This window comes from Brassica napus, chromosome C9, assembly GCF_020379485.1.
Source record: "Brassica napus cultivar Da-Ae chromosome C9, Da-Ae, whole genome shotgun sequence".
Lineage (NCBI taxonomy): Eukaryota > Viridiplantae > Streptophyta > Magnoliopsida > Brassicales > Brassicaceae > Brassica > Brassica napus.
This window is the reverse complement of record NC_063452.1, coordinates 58565112-58582975: the sequence shown is the minus strand read 5'-3', so window position 1 is coordinate 58582975 and position 17864 is coordinate 58565112. Positions and strand designations below refer to the sequence as shown.

At 35.8% G+C, this 17864-nt stretch overlaps 3 protein-coding genes across 3 annotated transcripts; all 3 read right to left on the bottom strand.

Annotated features, from left to right (window-relative positions):
* Nucleotides 1-6079: 6079 nt before the first annotated feature.
* On the bottom strand, nucleotides 6080-8020 carry LOC111210014 (zinc finger protein CO3). Its single transcript, XM_022710217.2, has 3 exons — nucleotides 7152-8020; nucleotides 6549-6740; nucleotides 6080-6368 (listed from the first exon to the last, which is right to left on the bottom strand). The coding sequence occupies exons 1-3, from the start codon at nucleotides 7926-7928 to the stop codon at nucleotides 6342-6344; spliced, it is 996 nt and encodes a 331-aa protein (XP_022565938.1). The 5' UTR covers nucleotides 7929-8020; the 3' UTR covers nucleotides 6080-6341.
* Nucleotides 8021-10226: 2206 nt separating this feature from the next.
* LOC106417782 (classical arabinogalactan protein 6) lies at nucleotides 10227-11018 on the bottom strand. Its single transcript, XM_013858530.3, has one exon. It carries the CDS (start codon nucleotides 10886-10888, stop codon nucleotides 10430-10432), a length of 459 nt encoding a protein of 152 aa, XP_013713984.1. The 5' UTR covers nucleotides 10889-11018; the 3' UTR covers nucleotides 10227-10429.
* Nucleotides 11019-11616: 598 nt separating this feature from the next.
* LOC111210017 (alpha/beta hydrolase domain-containing protein 17B) lies at nucleotides 11617-14190 on the bottom strand. The gene is made up of 5 exons (XM_022710222.2): nucleotides 13433-14190; nucleotides 13039-13075; nucleotides 12703-12939; nucleotides 12583-12630; nucleotides 11617-12308 (listed from the first exon to the last, which is right to left on the bottom strand). The coding sequence occupies exons 1-5, from the start codon at nucleotides 13732-13734 to the stop codon at nucleotides 11820-11822; spliced, it is 1113 nt and encodes a 370-aa protein (XP_022565943.2). The 5' UTR covers nucleotides 13735-14190; the 3' UTR covers nucleotides 11617-11819.
* Between the last annotated feature and the right edge of the window lie 3674 nt (nucleotides 14191-17864).

The window sequence follows — 17864 nt, the reverse complement described above, 5'->3', positions numbered from 1 at the left end:
CCACGATGGGTCAGGACCGGGAACGACTTCTCCTTGGGAGGGGTCAACGAGCCATAATGAGCAACCCACCATGCCTCGTTCTCGGCGGGATGTACCGAGTGAGGCACAAACTCCATCTTCGGAACAATGAGCTCTTCGTAAGCACTCGCGGATGAAGACCCTTTTTTCGCAATCTTTTTCTTGCTCGACATCTTTAAACTTCTTCTAAGAAAATAGAGGAAAAGGGTGGAGAGAAAGTGAAAAAATTATGAAACAAGTTACCTCCCTTCTTATAAGCATGAGGATTTACTATTCAAGCTCGGACTTTCGGATATTAATTCCATCCATCACGCCTAACTTGCCGAACATGCCTAACCGCACGATAGGATCCTACAATGCATGATCCTAACGGGCTGGGGGGCTAACTGTTGGGGTCAAAAACGGTTACGACGGAATTACCACCCAAAAATCCTCGGAGATCGTATTTCCGAAAGAGATAGTAAAAAGGAAGATGTAACTTTCGTAAAATATAACCAAACACGAAGTTTTTACGAAGAAATATCCTTGAAGATTCAAACCAAACTAACCAAGCTTGACCGTTGCGTAATTACCACGCATACACGCTGTCCGGTCGCTGCGTAGCAACCAAGGCCGAGCTCGAGCCAAAGCTCGGTCGCTACGTAGCGACCGAGCGCTCGTCCCGCTCGGTCGCTACGTAGCAACCGGGCTCGAGCCGAAGTTCAGTCGCTGTGTAGCGATTGAACCTTTCCGAACATCGATACGACATCAATCCATGCATTCTCGTCAAACCTTCGAATGCTATCTCCCGAAGACCGTAGCAAGCTCAGTCCATGTTTTCCGTTATTCAAATTCATCGATCAAACTTCGCGGATTAGAAACCGCGGAAAGTTCGTCCTTTATCAAAAAGGATTCGTAGTAAACGTGTCGAGTCGGAAGACGGCCCAAAGGGATCTAAAACACGACTCGAGGCCCATCCTACGATTTCTTAACCAAAAGCCCGTAAACCGCAGCACGGTTTACGCTTGGTCCACAAGGAAGGATAAATGTCAAGTTTCCGCGGATAAATACGGAGTTTTCAAGATAATTGGAAGATCGGGAAAAATGGAATATCTCCATTTTTATGCTATGACGGCTTAAGGGCAGAAGAGTAAAAGAGTAAACCGACCTTGGAGCTAGTATATAAGGAGTCCTAGGCGAGGAGCATGAGGAGAGAACTTTTCAGAGCAAACTTAGCACTTAGAGCAATTTAGGCAATCTTCCGTTTTTGTTATTTCGAGCTGCGACTCAATTAGGTTTAGCCGTCTTAGGGTTGCTAGAACTAGGAACCTCGCCGACAGCTCTCGAGCCCAGGCTTATACCTTGTTGTAAACGCTCATACGCAGATTCGGAATAAGATCTACTCTGCTCTCTTTTTTGATTTCTTATTCTTATCGTTGTTATTCTCGTGTTCTGATTGCTTGACGTGTGGTAATTAGCAGATATCCGGGTCCTCTGGGAAATTAGGGTTTTCCTAGTTTTCTTATTTAAACGGAAATCGACAGTGTGAATTTCAGTTCCCACAATAGTCGGATTAACAAAAGAACCATCCACATTATATTTTACCCACCCTTCTTTCATTCTCCTCCAAACCTTGTTTGTGAATGATGATGATTTATTTTTCCTTTGTTGAGAGATATCCGTAAATCTTGACCTACTTTGTTGAGGGTATTGGTCATTATCTTTAGACTCGTTACTCTAGCGATTGTTGTGTGGATTGCTAGCGTAGTCCTTTTTGCGAAGGACTATCCGTTAGCCCTTGGTGCTGGGGCATTGGCTATTCAAAGCCAATACATGTCCCACCACCAGGGCTATAATCTAGCATCCCGCAACATAGTTATCGGCATGCTCTCGATTGGAGCGATGGTTGCTATTAGAGAGTTCAACAAAGTTATTTTGGGTATGTTCATGCTAGGTATAGCTACCATATTATGTAGTTGTAACTAGATTACAAAAAAAAATATGTTGCACCGTTTTCTCAATTCTTTTTGTTGATAGTGTTTCCCCAAAACTTTTAATTATTAAAACGAAATTTGATATTAAGTATTTATCTAATATTTGTAAAGAATCTTTATATAGTATTCTATTAACAAATTTTGTCAACTAAAATGATATAATTTTGAAGTATTGCAGAACACAATTACATTGAACACCATACTTTAAATTGGGTACAAACAAATGTCATATGTTCTTTACTAAAAGTCTAGTAAACATGTCTGCCTATGCACATAGTTATATAAATAATAAATGTTTAAAATCTTTCACAAAGACACATTATTGTGTTCATAAAAAAATGTTACATATTATATATTTTATGTATGATTATGATGAGTGACCATATATTGGTGGATCTATTCTATTAAAAGAGAATCACTCTAAAAAAATCTACTTATACAAGGTTGTTTGGACTATTTCCTAAGAGTTAATAATTTCATGGTCCTACTTAAATTTCTCCTAACAATATATTTTCATAAATTTCTCTGATTTTCTTTAGATATTATAAGTGTGTCACTCCTATATTTATGGTAACTACTATATTACCTTCTATAAATCTCACCCCTTGATTATAAATTTCTCCATTTAGTTATTGATATTTCATATACGATTTACTAACCAACATTTTTTTGATGCAATAATATATAAACTCGTGGGTCCATAGACTAATCTATTATGTATGTGACCATATATATATTATATAATGTTTATTTTAATTCTTAAATTCATATCTGTATAAAACGAATGGTATGGTGCATATCACCATTCAATAATACATGTCATTTGAATTAAAATAGTCTGGTAAGTAATATATGTATTTTTAAAAAATGAGTTAATGAAGTTAGTTAGTTATATTATATTATTTTCAGTTCATAAAAAACTATCAAACTTAGTAGTATATTATATTATTTTCAGTTCATAAAAAACGATATTAACATATAAGTACTGAACAAATTTGAAAAAATGCATATGAAGTTAGTTAAAAATTATCCTCGGGCCAACTTATTTAATTGAGTTTTTACTATAATTCAGATACAACCACTTAAACTATATTATGGAAAATTAAAAAATACAAATAATTTAGAAAATATTGCTCCATATTCTCTCTTTTTTTTTATAAAAAAATAAGTTGACTTGATTTTTACTTATGAAGCACAATTACTAAAATCCAAATTAATGATTAGTATTTTTTTTTTTGGCAACAAAAAATGTTTAGTATAAAAGATGCTCAAATACAAGTCCACTTCTGTAATTCAGTTTAAATAACAAAATAAATTTACAAATATAATTAGGTCCAGAATTAATATTTATATTATTTAAGTTTCAAGCTTGCAAGTTTCCGCGGGTTATTCAATCATATATTATATACTAAACACATTGAGATTGGTATAAACTCTTCACTAAGTTTGGAATACCTAAGTTAAACAATATTTTTCTCTTTTGAAAAAGTATTAACCCCGTGTTTCAAAGCTTGATTCAAAAGTTTGAAGTGAGTTTTGAAAAAATATCATCCAATTTATATGGGATTTTATCTGGTCAACTAATATTGGATAGCGGGTTAATGATAGTTTTTACGTTTTTACTGATTTTTATCAGATTTTTATATATAAGGTTTTAACAAAATTCAGACCAGATTTATATGAATCACCTGATTTACTTCTGAGACTGTAGGTTTGGTTCGGGTATGAAAACACTGCTAAAACTATAAAAAATCTACAATATATATACTATTAGATTAGCCCAAAATCTGCCAATTAAATTTTTTGTCTCATCAACTCAACAAATATAACTTTTACAAAATACACACAAAATGCAACGATGACGTTGTAACATAAGAATACACATATAAAATCTAAAAAAACTATTTGATAAATTATATAATTTTAAACTAAAATTCTTTTACTTTTTCGATATAATAACACTTTATAACTTAATAATATACTTCAAAACATCAAAACCAAAATAATAATTCATATCAAACAATATTCTTAATCGGAAAAAAACCCGCGCTTTTGAAGCGCGGGTCAAAATCTAGTTATTTTTGTTAAATGAGAAGTGGATTCACCGTATCTCAAGTACCGTTTTCTAGCTATTTCAACATGTTGCTATTTCATACCACCTTGTCCATTAATAATCAAATACCTGATGTTGATCACATACATGTGTATGTATTGTTTGATTTTATGTTAAAGATATACAACTTAATCAGGTTAATTTAACATAACATCACGATTATGAGAGCCTGAATTTCTGCTTGTTAATCTAACATCACGATGATGAGAGCCTGAAGTGTGGTCTTCACTTCCTTTCCAATAGCTTAACATGCACCTTTATAAAGCCATTCTCATCTCGGACAACTCACCCTACTTTGCTCAACATAGTCGGATTAACAAAAGAACCATCTACATTATATTTTACCCACCCTTCTTTCAGTCTCCTCCAAACCTTGTTTGTGAATGATGATGATTTATTTTTCCTTTGTTGAGAGATATACGTAAATCTTGACCTGCTTTTGTCCATTCATTTGAATCTGTTCTTGCTTGTTTAAGTATCACCCACCATTGGATAATTCTCTGTTGAAAAACCAACACATTTCTATTTCAGATCCTCTACAAGATTCTAACTGGTAAGTCTTGTGTGTGCGACAAACTTGGGGAGGTATTGCACGAGAGGCAAGTCCATATTTATTTTCCATGGTGGCTTGGGAACTATTGAATATCTATACTATTAAAACAGAAACTCTGTTAGAGATTCTGTCCATAATTTTTAGAGTTATGTACAATATTAGGGATTCTGCCCATAATTTTTATTGTTATTTACAATAGCATGCTATTACTATTTAAATTTTAAAATTGGCCATATTTTCTCCTTTATTTTCTGCATTTAATTGATTAAACTTCCTTTTTAATAGCTTAATCATATTTGGAAATATATATATAATTATTAAAAACAAACATTAAGCTATAATAATTACAGATTCACGTCAAAAAAGGCTAAAGAATTAATTTGAAACATCAAAATACAAAAATGGTCAATTAAATACTTCATACTCAAATATTTAATATAAATGTTAACTTAAAATATACGTTTGTTTAAATAGATGATAAAGTTCAAGTCCAAGAGGTTTGAGATTAGATTTGGTTTTGGTAAAAGAACCAACAACAAAGACACACAAGAAGATCAACAACAAAAGGGATTTGGAAATAACAGCAACGAGTTTTGTTCCAGCAACAATAAGATCAAATGGGAACAACCGAGCATATGGCAGGAGGTATGCTTTTTCAGAAGAGACAAGAAAGCGATGGTGAAGATTTAATTTCCATTAGAGTCTCTACTTTTGCTCATTTCAATGATCTCTCCATTGAAGCCACTTTCGGTAAATTTCTCATCTCTCGACACTTCTTGATGCTTATGGAATTTGGAGGGACTTATTTATAACTATAAAAAAAAATTCTTATTTAAAAATTAGAAAACCCTTCTGAATATCAATTGGGGAAGATCATGTCAAATTTATGTTTTGTGTAAAGGTCTAACATCATACAAAATTTTGTGATGTTAGAACTAATTTATACTTGTGGATTTACAGGTGAATTAAAGATGGTACTAACACTGCTTACGGGTTTAGAGCCAAAACAACAACGGTTATTGTTCAATGGTGAATATCCACACATGGTTGGTGTTACAGAAAAAAAAGATATGTTTTTGTTAGAAGGTCCTGCCTTAACAGAGAAAAGGCTTATTGATCTTAACAACATATCCACTTCTTGTCCCACTATAATCGTATAAACAACTAAACAAATTTGGCAAATTTGTTGTTTGTTAACTTCTCGGTAAACATAAAAAAATCAGCCAAGAATAATAACTTGATAGGATTGTCATGCCTAATGCATATATAGGGATCTTCTTATGTTTTTGGCCTAAATTGCTCTAAATTATATGTATGTCATCTCCTCGAAGTTGTAAAACTAATATGTTTACATGTAATATGTTTGTCAAAGTTTTCAGAGAGTTCCATACTCTCAATTAGTTTTCTTACATGCTGAAGAAATAAAACAAGAAATATGATGCGTGGTTGATATCCACTTTCGTTATTATTATTTGTTCAGATGATTTGGTACAAATTAGTTAACTTTTCCAATAATAGAGCTGCAAACAAACCGAAAGTTTTGCATAACCGAGCTGGTCGAGACCCCTATACAGACCAACACCTTTCATGTCTCGGTCTACTCCAGTTCCGCCTCTTGGTTATTTCAATAGACTAGTATGTCCACAAACCACAAGTCTAAACCACCAGTTCTTAGTGGGTTTTACTAATCGTCTCTCTTCACAAACCGGCCCTGAAAAGAGATGAACCAAAACCAATGACTAATTGGAACCAGCAGTTCCATGCATCAAACACTGCTAGTTCTCGATGAGTGCAATCAGTTAATGTTTCCTAACACTGTAGCTATCGTCTTTAATGTTGATAACCCAAATCAACATCCAGTAGCATACAAAAGATAACAATAGAACGTTACCTTAACACGAGGACGTTTCTCAGCGTTGAGTTTACGAACTTCGTATCGAATCCGCTTAGAGAAAAGACGGTTTTGTCGTTTCTCCTTATACCGGAGCAAGCTGGCTTCTCTATGCCCTCTCCATAACCTCTCCGTCGTCTCCATCTCGGGCACCGTCCACAAACTCCCTGAGTCTCCGCCGCCAGTAAACACCTAAATCACCATCAAAACACACTTTCCTAGTATCAAATCTTGTTAACCAGCTTTATTAATAGCGCGATTATAAGTTTATAAAAAAATGTTAAATAGTTTCTTCGTACATTTGCCAATAGTACTATAGCGTATGATTTGATAACATCCATAGGTAATAGGTTTTCATGATTTTACAAATGATTTCTTATCAATTAAAAAGTTCTTATTTATGTATAGTCAAAGCTAATAATTTAGTCAGGCTATCATCATTACAGTTTCAATTTCAAGGCAGAACACTCGTGACCTCATTAAAATTTTCACCGGTTATTATATATTAATATATGTCAACTTAAATACTTAATTAGGTACTTTAAACATTGATTAAAAGCCCTATATAAAATGACAAAAATATAGAGATAGATATTTACGTACATCAGCGGAAGCATGCAAGTCCGGCACCGTCTGCGGCGGTTCTCCGTCGACATAAAGAGTACCTTTATCCGACCAAGCCTCCATGATCTGCTCATAATCAAGCTTCAGAGCCAGCGAACGCCGTCCATCTTTTCCATCTCCACCGCAACACCGTGGAGTTCCGCTCCGGCTCATCACCTCCTCCACAACCTCCGAATAACTCACCCAACGCTCCTCCGTCGTCTCCTCTTCCTTGCTCGCTCCTTTCCTCATCGCCGTCTTTAAAAGCGAAGAAGAAGACGACCCGCCATGCTCCCGACGGTCGTACGGAGGCAGATTCCTTCCTCCGCCGCAATCTACGTGGACGGCGGAGGAAGGGAGGAGATCTTGGATCGAGGACATTGAGCTGTCAGTGGCGGAGCTGAAGAGGTAAGCTGCAACGGTGTCGTACTGCTCTTCTTCTTTCTCTCCTCCCACAGTCTCCGCTCTCTTCTTCTCCTTAAACGGCGTCGTATCGACTCCTTTCGTCTTGCTCTGCTTCGATGGTTTGTGTTTCTTCTTCTTCTTGCTCTTCGTGGCTCCGGGACTCTCTTCGATCTCATGAGAGGTGCCGAGTTCGAGCTTGAGACTGAGAAACTTGGGTCTTTTCGTCTTCTTCCTGATCTGCTTACGAGACGTTTCGGGATTCGAAGGAGACTTGTCCATGTAAGTTGATTCCATCTGTTTCCTCTTCCTGATCCTCTTCGATCTTCTCTTGCTCTGATTAACTTCGCCGGCCGGACTGGTTAAACTACACATCTCCGATCTCTCTCTCTCTCTCTCTTCAAATTTGTTTCTCACTCTTTGATTAACTCTTTCGCTGTTCTCCTTTTCTCTCTCACTCGAGAAGTATGTAGGTGGAGGGAAAAGGAAAGCTGACAGTGATGGTACTTTTGACACGTGTCGAACAGTCATTGGATGAATGTATTGTAATCTTGGATTCTGTTTGGATGTGTCTGAAGATAGTAAAGGTTGGATAGGATTATACATTTGTGTACTAGACTTTTGATTAATTATGGATTTTTATTTTCAACTTTTCATAAAAAAGCACCTTGTTTTTACTTTTTGATATTTAGATACACGGATTCATTAAATGGTTTGGGTTCTTTATTACATTAGGAGCTCCAACATTTATATTAATAGATAGATATAAACATGAGTTAACCAATAATCAAACATGTTAGACATGAGTTTTCCTTCCGGAAACTAATCCACATGTGATTTTTCGAGCCAATATATGTAATACATTTCAACTTTTTCTACCACCGACAGCAATGACAAATGAAGTGATATATATAGTACAGTAGTATCCTGATCATTTACTGTCAGTTTGGTGACACCTTCCGCAGAAGAAAATAGATTTTTCGTTCGTGATAACCAGGGCCGGGCCTGAGAATTACCGGCCCAGAATCAAAATATTTTTTTTGGCCCTTTACTTTAAAAAAAAACATGAAAAACACTGAAATGTGTAGAGAGGAGATTCGAACACGGCCCCCATTAGATAATATAATGCATCATTTCCGCTAGACCAAAGACCACCTTATGTATCTTTTGACCCCTAAAATTAATAATTATAGTCCGGCCCTAAAGCAGATGCTTTACCTGCCTCTATTCAGGCCCGGCCCTGGTGATAACATTCACGTGAACTATATAAAGTTCTATGCATTATCTTGTCTTTTTACATTTTCTTTAGGCTGCAATTATGTAAATACAGCTTATTCAACGTCGTTAATCAAGTTATGTAGTTCATTTAACGCTAGGCCTGAGCTTTCAGAAGCCCAGTCGGTTTCGGTTCGGTTGATTCGGATTTTCGGTGTTATGTTCATAAGTCTCGTTCGGGTTTTATTAAGTATCAGGTCGGGTTCGATTCGGTTTCTGGTTTCTGGTTTCTTCCGGGTTCAGTTCAGATGAGATTGTAACCAATATTTGAAATTGTCCAAAAATATATTTTTTAAACTTCAAAAATTGATTAAAAAAATTCAAAATATAGAAATTATTCACAAATCTGATTAAAAATTAGTTAAACTATCTAAATTAACTAAAAAGTATTCAAAGTAACAATAAAATAAACTACAAAAATATTTTGAATACTCTAAAATATCTAAATCACCTTAACACATATAGAAACATTAACATATTTAACTAATTTAGGATATTTTCGGATTCTAGTTTGAATTTCGTTTTTGGTTCGGATTATAACCAAATCCCAAAGTACTAAGCTCATAAGTCACGTTTGGATATTTTTTATATAACAGTTCAGATCCAGTTTCGGTTTTTCGGTTCGGGTTTAGATATGTATTCGGGTTGGGGTAAAAATGTTCAGGACTATTTAACGCCATTAGATTTGATGGGTTCAATATTTAAGTAAACCCTACTTTATGCACTTTCTAGTGCATAAGCATAAAGTGTGGCCGTGTGCGTGGGGGTTACAAAATTACAAAATGTGGATTCTAGTAAATATAATAATGTTGGTTAAATGCTATTTGAACGTGATAGGTTTAGAAGATACTTTTGGGATGTCGCATATAAATTCCACTATTTGGTGATAATAAAATACATTTTCTTTTTAAAAGGGCATAATAAAATACATATTGCTTTCACCTATAGAGAAAAAACTAGATATAAGATATAACAATCGTGTGTATAAATGCTTTAAAAAAAATTATAAAATATATAGGAAAAATAGGATTTTGAGAAATATGAATGAAAATTTTAAAGATATAGATATTTTTTCGGAAAAACTTTCTATAAAACGATGCTATATAGTTAGAAAAAAAAATTATTTTGCTATTTTGGGATATTACTCTCTTAAAATCCTGGTTAATAATTGCTGGATTTGACTAGTATTTCAAGTAAAGGGTAAAACTTAAATAAATTTTGGAGTTACAGAGACCCTGACGTTGCCATAAAGAAAAAGCTGAAGATGAATCAATAAAGCTGACAAAGAGAAAGGGAACCAATCAGAGCCAAACATACATGCAAAAAGCGCAATTAGGGTTGGTTCTATCTCCATTGACCCACACTTTTTCTTCCATTTTATGCTCCACAAAAATCATATGCGTTTCCACAAAACTTTATTATATTAAACAAAATATGAAACATTTGTTTCTAACAAAAATTCATATCGACTTTTGAGTTTATAGTAACTCCAATTAATCTCAACTTATAAACGTATATATATATATATATATAATAAGTTCACGTCTCATGTTGAAAGATTAGACGACAATCTTTCTAAGCAAAATATGGACTAATTTAACTTAGAAAGAAAAGAAGAACAAGCTGATGGCGGCTGTTATGCCAGCAACAGAAAGCTTGACGGTGGACACGGCACCGCTGGTTGGTGACTCTGCACTGGGTCCATCGCTTGGTCCATCAGCAGTGGATGTGCTGTCGGGTGTGGGAGCTGGCGGAGAGGACACGCTAGGTGCATCAGAGCTGTCACTGGGACCAGAGGCAGAGGAGTCATCCTCGGCGGCGGGTCCTCCTGCAGCAGGGGAAGATGTTTTGGGAGAAGCGGCTGAAGATGACTTAGGCGCATCAGCGGAGGAAGATTTTGGTGTGGCGGTAGGAGCCTTCGTTGGGGCAGTTGGAGTTTTGGTTGCTGGTGCGGTGGTCGGAGACGGAGACTTCTTCGGGGAAGCTGCGGGAGCATCGGCGGCGAAAGCGGTGGCAACAATGATAGCCAATAGAGCAAATACGATAAACTGGCGTGCCATTTTGTTTTTGTTTTTATTGAGATTAATAAGAGGATATTCCAAAAGCTAAGGCAGTACTATTATTATGTTTTTTTTGGATTTTTGTTCTTTTTACTATAGGGAGAAACACTGCAAAGCTTTAGGATGTAAGAACGAGTCATGGGATAGTGAATTTAAATGTTTTCCAAGATGAGAAAAATTAGGAAAATTGATGGATACGAGAGGAAAATGAAGTTACACACTAATTTTAGAAAATATCTTAAAATAATTAGTCCAAAAATAAATACAAGGGAGCGAAGAAAACAGTTCTGAATTAATTGACTCAAAAATATTTTAAGCAGCTGAGACTGATATAACCTCTGAGTTTGATTCAGAAAAATAAATAAATCAGAAATTGAGTTTTTAATACATTTTGGGCTTTTTAATTTGAAGAGTTTATCACTAAGCCCAAACTGATACCCAATATTTTGGCTGCACCAAAATACAAGTAAACACACACACACAAGCCATTACCAAACCCAGACAACTCTTACATGCTGAAGTTTGCTGAGCTTAAAATATCCACGTAGGTACTTTTTCAGTTAAGCTTTCAGTATAAAAATATATTCATATTTAATATATACATAAATAAAATTATGTTAGTATTATATTGACAAACATTTAAAATTTTTAAGAAATTCACACAAATATTTTATTAAATTTTTTATGAAGTTTATACAATTTAACTGTAGGGTTAAGTAAATTCCTGCTAATGCAAAGCTCTAATCTCACTCAATTGTTTGCTTAATACATAAGCTTCATAAGTTCAGAAAAATATCACACCGCAAATAAATAAAACTACAGAATAACTCACAAACAAAACAAGAAAAAAAAAGAAACATCAACATTAGAACTGCAATCAAGATCAAATGTTCTTGTTCTGTGTATGTACGTATTGTAGATTTCTCCGTGTTTATTCGGACCGTACTCTATCCAATCTATCAACACTCTTCCTTCCTCTCTCAATCTCATGATTATTCTGATGATGATGACTATAGTGGTCAACGCTCTTCCTTGCCTTCTCGTGAAGGTCAACGCTTCTCCTGGACCGATCCAAATGCTGCTCGAAAGTGATTCTCAACTTACTCTTCTTGGACTGACCCTTTGGAGGTTTCTCTTTCTCCCTTCTATCAACGCTTTGTCTTGACTTCTCTCTTCTGTCAACGCTCTGCCTCGGCATTTCAACATCGCTGCTCTGGTTTTCTGATTGGCACGTGCTCTTCCTAGAGGAGAGAGACCTCTCTACGGTTGCGATGAACTTCTTGAGGTGTTTGATGTATTCAGGGTACTGTTCTAGATCACAATGGTTGCCGCCTTCAAGCCAAAGCGGTTCGTACTTCTCTTTAGAGAGTTCCCATAATTGTTTTCCATGGGAACAGTCAACAACTTCATCACTAGTTCCCTGCACCAAATGAATAACCACAGAGAGTTAAAGACATTTGATTCCAGAAAAAAAAGAAAGGGAAATTCTAAATTTACCTCAAATTCAATACTATTTTTCAAATTTACCTTTAAGTGATAATCATTTTCATAAGTTTATTATGAAAAAGACAAAATTAACACTCTTAAATCATTTATAAATGTTAAAAAACTATTTATAGAATATAAAATTAACACTCTTAAGTCATTCATAAATGCCCAAAAAGAAAGAGAAATGGATATTTAAGTTAACTCACGTGAATGACAAGAACAGGGCAATTCACAAGTGGGATCTTGTCGATATTCTGCAAGAAAAAAGAAAACATAAACCTGAAACCATGAAGAATCCATTAAAGAATAATGAGTTTTATTAATACCTTGTAGATGTCGAACCAGTAAGTCTTCTTCACTGGATACATAACTCTTAGACCTGAAAGAATCGGGCTATGGAGAACAACAGCTCTTAGCTGAGGTAATCTTGCAGCGAGGTCTAATGTAGGTCCACTTCCTACGGATTGGCCATAGAGGATAACGTCTTCCTGTTTTGCTCCATATGTCTCTTCAAGACATTTATAAGCAGCTTCAATATCAGCATATGTATTGTGCTCACTTGGCTAAAATCACACACAACAAAAAAAAATATACATTTTCATAATTAGTTTCTATAACCATTATTAATATATTTCCTTGTGGATTCTTAAAGGACAACAAACCTTTCCAGTAGATTGTCCATACCCAGAGTAATCATACCTGTAATAAAAACATAGAAAGAAAAAAACAAATGTAGCTGAATCAAGCTAGGAATGATCTAAACTTGTTATGTTTTTTTCTTTTCTAATGCGATAATAATCGTTATAAACTAAAGTTTCAGACATAAACTGAAAACATCAGCTTAAGTAAGCATCAGAACACAACCAAGTTAAGATTTTCAAAAAACGGCTAGAACAAAATTAATTCAATTGATCATATCCACAAAAACATCACCAAACAGAACACAGTTATAGACAAAGGTTGTGTAATAAATTCGAGAGCTATGTGTATTAATTATGGAGTTGTAATGAAAAGGAAAAAAAAAAAAAGAGAGGAAAGAGTGAGACTTTGACATACCCCATAAGATTAACCTTAAGATGGATGCTCAATTCGATGAAGAGCTCATACATCTGGCCCAGATCGGCTGCGTTTCCATGGGAATAAAGCAGAGTAGAGGTAGCCATCGGGTGTCTCACGTACATAGCCACGATCTCTGTTCCTCTACGTGTCGGCAGCTTCGATATCTCCACGTTTTCGCGGTGAGGAAACGGGTTCATCACAAGAAGTCCAGTCATATCGTCGGTTATCAGCCTGTAAGAGGCTGGACTCGGTGGGAAGAAAGCGAACTTCGCCGCAACTGATGACGTCACACCTCCCATCTCTCTCTCTCTCTCTCTCTATCCCTTTGCTTCACACAGTCTCTTAACACTTTTTCAGGAACTGAAAGATTGAGATTAGAGCTTTTGTTTTTTCCTTTATCGGAAACGGAGAGAGAGATTTGAGAGAGGATTTAGGAAGAAAAAGTGGCGCTTGAAAGGGTAAAGGGAAGAGAAATGATAAACAAACAAACTGTTATTAAAGTTTGCAACTTTAGTTCATTAATATTGGAAAAAATAACAGAAATTGATTATAACAATACTTCTACTGTAAATCTTTTATCCGTAGTAACTAAGAAGAGGATAAAAGATTTAAGAGTATGGAAATTTGCATACAAGATGGAGCTTATGTCAAATACATGTAGACAAGTATTGGAAAAGGTTACTTTTTGCAGATACAAGGGTTTTAGACTAATAATAATGCAGCGTAATAAAAGGGTCTTGGAGTATATAAGAGTGGACATGAAAGGCACAATGAAATGAAATGTTATAATTGAAGTGTACGAAAACGAAATATGAACGACTAAAAATGAATTTAAGATGATAAAACAATAAATAATAATTGTCAGAAATAGAGATATAATTAATTAATTAATTAATTTTACAAGAATAAAGACCGGGTATGTTTGTTTGATTCATGGGTGGGGGTCCATGAAGTTATAAGTAGCGGAAAGCAAATTGTGGATAGTGGGTCTTCACTCACGCCTTATGTGACAGCTTGTAAATATGTTATTGATATATTCTTCTTTAGTAATCAGAGTTTATATACTTGTTTTAGCATTTATCTGGTAGTTAATTGTATATATACTTCACATGAAATCTATATTAGTTCATATTACTATAATGTTTGAGAGAGAGAAAAATTATCACAACAAACCTGCTACAAAAAAAGTTAAACAAACAAAACAAACTTGGTACAATCGAAAGACAGCTGAACATGTTACATGTCTCCACAAAGGCCACCCACAAGCATGACCAAGTCTCATACAAACTATACAAAGAAAGCAAACCTCTAGAAAGCGAGATTGAATATTCCAAATTATATTACTCTGATTGTGATGATTTGGGCCTTCGAAGTTGTACTCATGTAGGCTTTACCCAGGATAACCGTATAGTTTTGTAGGCCTATCAACAAGTGAAGCTTGTTCACCCTTTTATTCGAAAATTAGCTTGTTCACCTTTTCATTTGAAAATTGGCTTGTTCACCTTTGTTGATTAAGAAGGAAGCTTGTTCACCTTTTTACCAACAAAAACAAAACACACAAGTGAAATTTACATATGCTATGAAAAATTCTCCCGCGGCAAAAAAGCTCTCAGACACGAAAAGCGAAAAAGGTCCTTAACCGCTAACTTCAAACCCAAGCCTCCTTTTATCCAACAGACCCCTTCCATCTATGAAAAAAAACCCTGCAACCCTGAAAGGTTTTTTAAATTGTTACCTGTTTGATCTTTATCCCCTGGATATTAGCAAAGACCCCCTCGGAGAACATGTACGGACGGTGGTTCAAGCTTGCTCCTACTTCTTCCGGTGAAGGCATTGAAGAACCCTAAGATAGGGAGGATCACTTTAGCTGGGTGTTGGATATGATCCGAGAAGGCAAACGACACTTCTGGAACTGAGATGTATTGAAAGGATCGTCAAAAGATGCGGAATGACTCTTGATATACCCACGATCTAAGGCTAACCACCAAAGAAAGAATGAATGTGTTGGCTAACCACCAAACAACACAAAAGATGAATTGGCTGACCACCAAATCAACAAGCCGGTTCACACCAATGAACTAGCTAAAGAACTTTCTCTCTCACTCAGAGAAGAAACAAAATAAACAACCAAAACTGAACTGATATTATTGATGAAATGGACTACATATTTATAGTGTTTTGTAGATCTAGGAATTAAATGAAAAAGTAGATCTAGATCTAGATCTAGTCTTTAATACGAAAATAAAGAGATAAGACTAGACAAGGTGACTGTTCGGCTTCTGTCCAGATTCGTTGTATCCTGAAACATGAACCGCGGTAAGGAGAACGGCGGATGTGGGACTGTCCGTATGAACCACCATGTCCAGATCATGAACCATACTGGACCAAGTGTGTCATATGTCTTCAGATAGGTGAAGGATCCTTGCCTTAGTGAGATTTGGCTGATCAAAGTGCATGAACTGATCAAAAGGGTCGATCAGTCCATCAGTACGGTCGCCGGTACGTGCAGTATGAGGCAATCGAGCCAAAAGAAAGAAGTCTCGATCATTTTGTGAAACCTCATGATCCAAGTCAAGTCTGGTATGATCTTTCTCAAGTCTGGCATGATCTTTCTCAAGTCTGGCATGATCCAAGTCAAGTCTGGTACGGTGAAAACATGAACCTCGGTTGAAATGTTCAGAACGTCCTGAACTCCATGCTGAGCTGGTTCCATGTAATGATCTGTGGACTGCGGCACATCATTCCCTTCCTCTTCAAAAAGATTTGTCCTCAAATCTGAAACATTAAAAGGAAAAGGATTATAAGCAAAAGAACCATAATCAGAACGTTGCTCACCTTGAGTTCGGCCCGGTTTGTGAATGGAAGAAGATCCTTCTTTATGACCACAGTTTTGCTCTCCACCTGACCCTTCCTTCGGTTCATGTGCATAGTCATCGAAAATTGGTAAAGGGTCTTTCTTTTCTAGCTCGGTTTCAATTTTCTCCAAAGTCACCAACGATTTCTGTTTTTGGCACTTGTTGGTATAATGACCGACCCTATGGCATTTGAAGCACCTGGTAGAAAGAGCCTTGCTTGTGGTTTTCACAGCCTTGCTTTTAGCAGAAGACAACACATTAATTTTCAAATCAGAATTTGAAGGAGAAGAAGAATTATTTTGTTGTTTTGGTGCAGAAGAAGTGTTGGTGTTTCCCTTCTTTTTGAGTTGCCGGACAACATGAATCGCCTTATGCAACATATTTTCCAAGCTGGCATAAGTCTGAAGCTCGTTCTGATCAGACACATCACGGTTGCTTCTCTTGGCTTTGGTGAAGGGACAATCACCACTCCTGATCCACTTCTCATCAACATCGAACTTGTTTTGTCTCTTCCTTTGGTTTCTTTGTTTCTGCACAAAATCAAATCCATTAGAAGCAAACTGTTTCTTATTTCCAAAAATCATTTGCTTTTTTTCTAACACGGTTTTAAAAGGAAAGTAAACGTCTTGTTGTAGTTTTGATTTCTTGAGAAGTCCAAACATCCTGAGAACACTTAACAAAAGAGTTAGCAAATAAAAATCCTCAGACTCTCAAAGTGTTTAGCTCATGATTTTTAGGTGATCACTCAGAGTTCTTTCCACTGGTTTAAAGGATGATAGGCAGTCAAAATTCAGCAATCAAAACCCAAAACAAACTTTTGTGGGAAAAAGAAAAGAGAAAGAAAGATGAAGAGAATTTTGATATGGATCCGCCTTAACTGTCCTAAGGCTGGTTTTCTCTTCAGCCAGCAGGGTTTCTCTTCCACCACTCCCCCTGGATTTCTCTTCAGAAGTGATTCAAGCCAAAACTTTTACTATTTTTTTTTTGATAGATTTTTTTTTTCTCTTTTTTTTTTTAATAACTGGCGATCACAAGGGAGTAAAGGAACAGCCCGGATCCAACAAGAAATAAGAAAATAAAATCGTAGAGAGATGAGAAGATGAAAAGATGAATTGAAAACAAACCAGCCAAAGTGGCTCTGATACCAACTGAAGAACTCTAAGATAGGGAGGATCACTTTAGCTGGGTGTTGGATATGATCCGAGAAGGCAAACGGCACTTCTGGAACTGAGATGGATTGAAAGGATCGTCAAGAGATGCAGAATGACTCTTGATATACCCACGATCTAAGGCTAACCACCAAAGAAAGAATGAATGTGTTAGCTAACCACCAAACAACACACAAAGATGAATTGGCTGACCACCAAATCAACAAGCCGGTTCACACCAATGAACTAGCTAAAGAACTCTCTCTCTAATCAGAGAAGAAACAAAATAAACAACCAAAACTGAACTGATTTTATTGATGAAATGGACTACATATTTATAGTGTTTTGTAGATCTAGGAATTAAATGAAAAAGTAGATCTAGATCTAGATCTAGTCTTTAATACGAAAATAAAGAGATAAGACTAG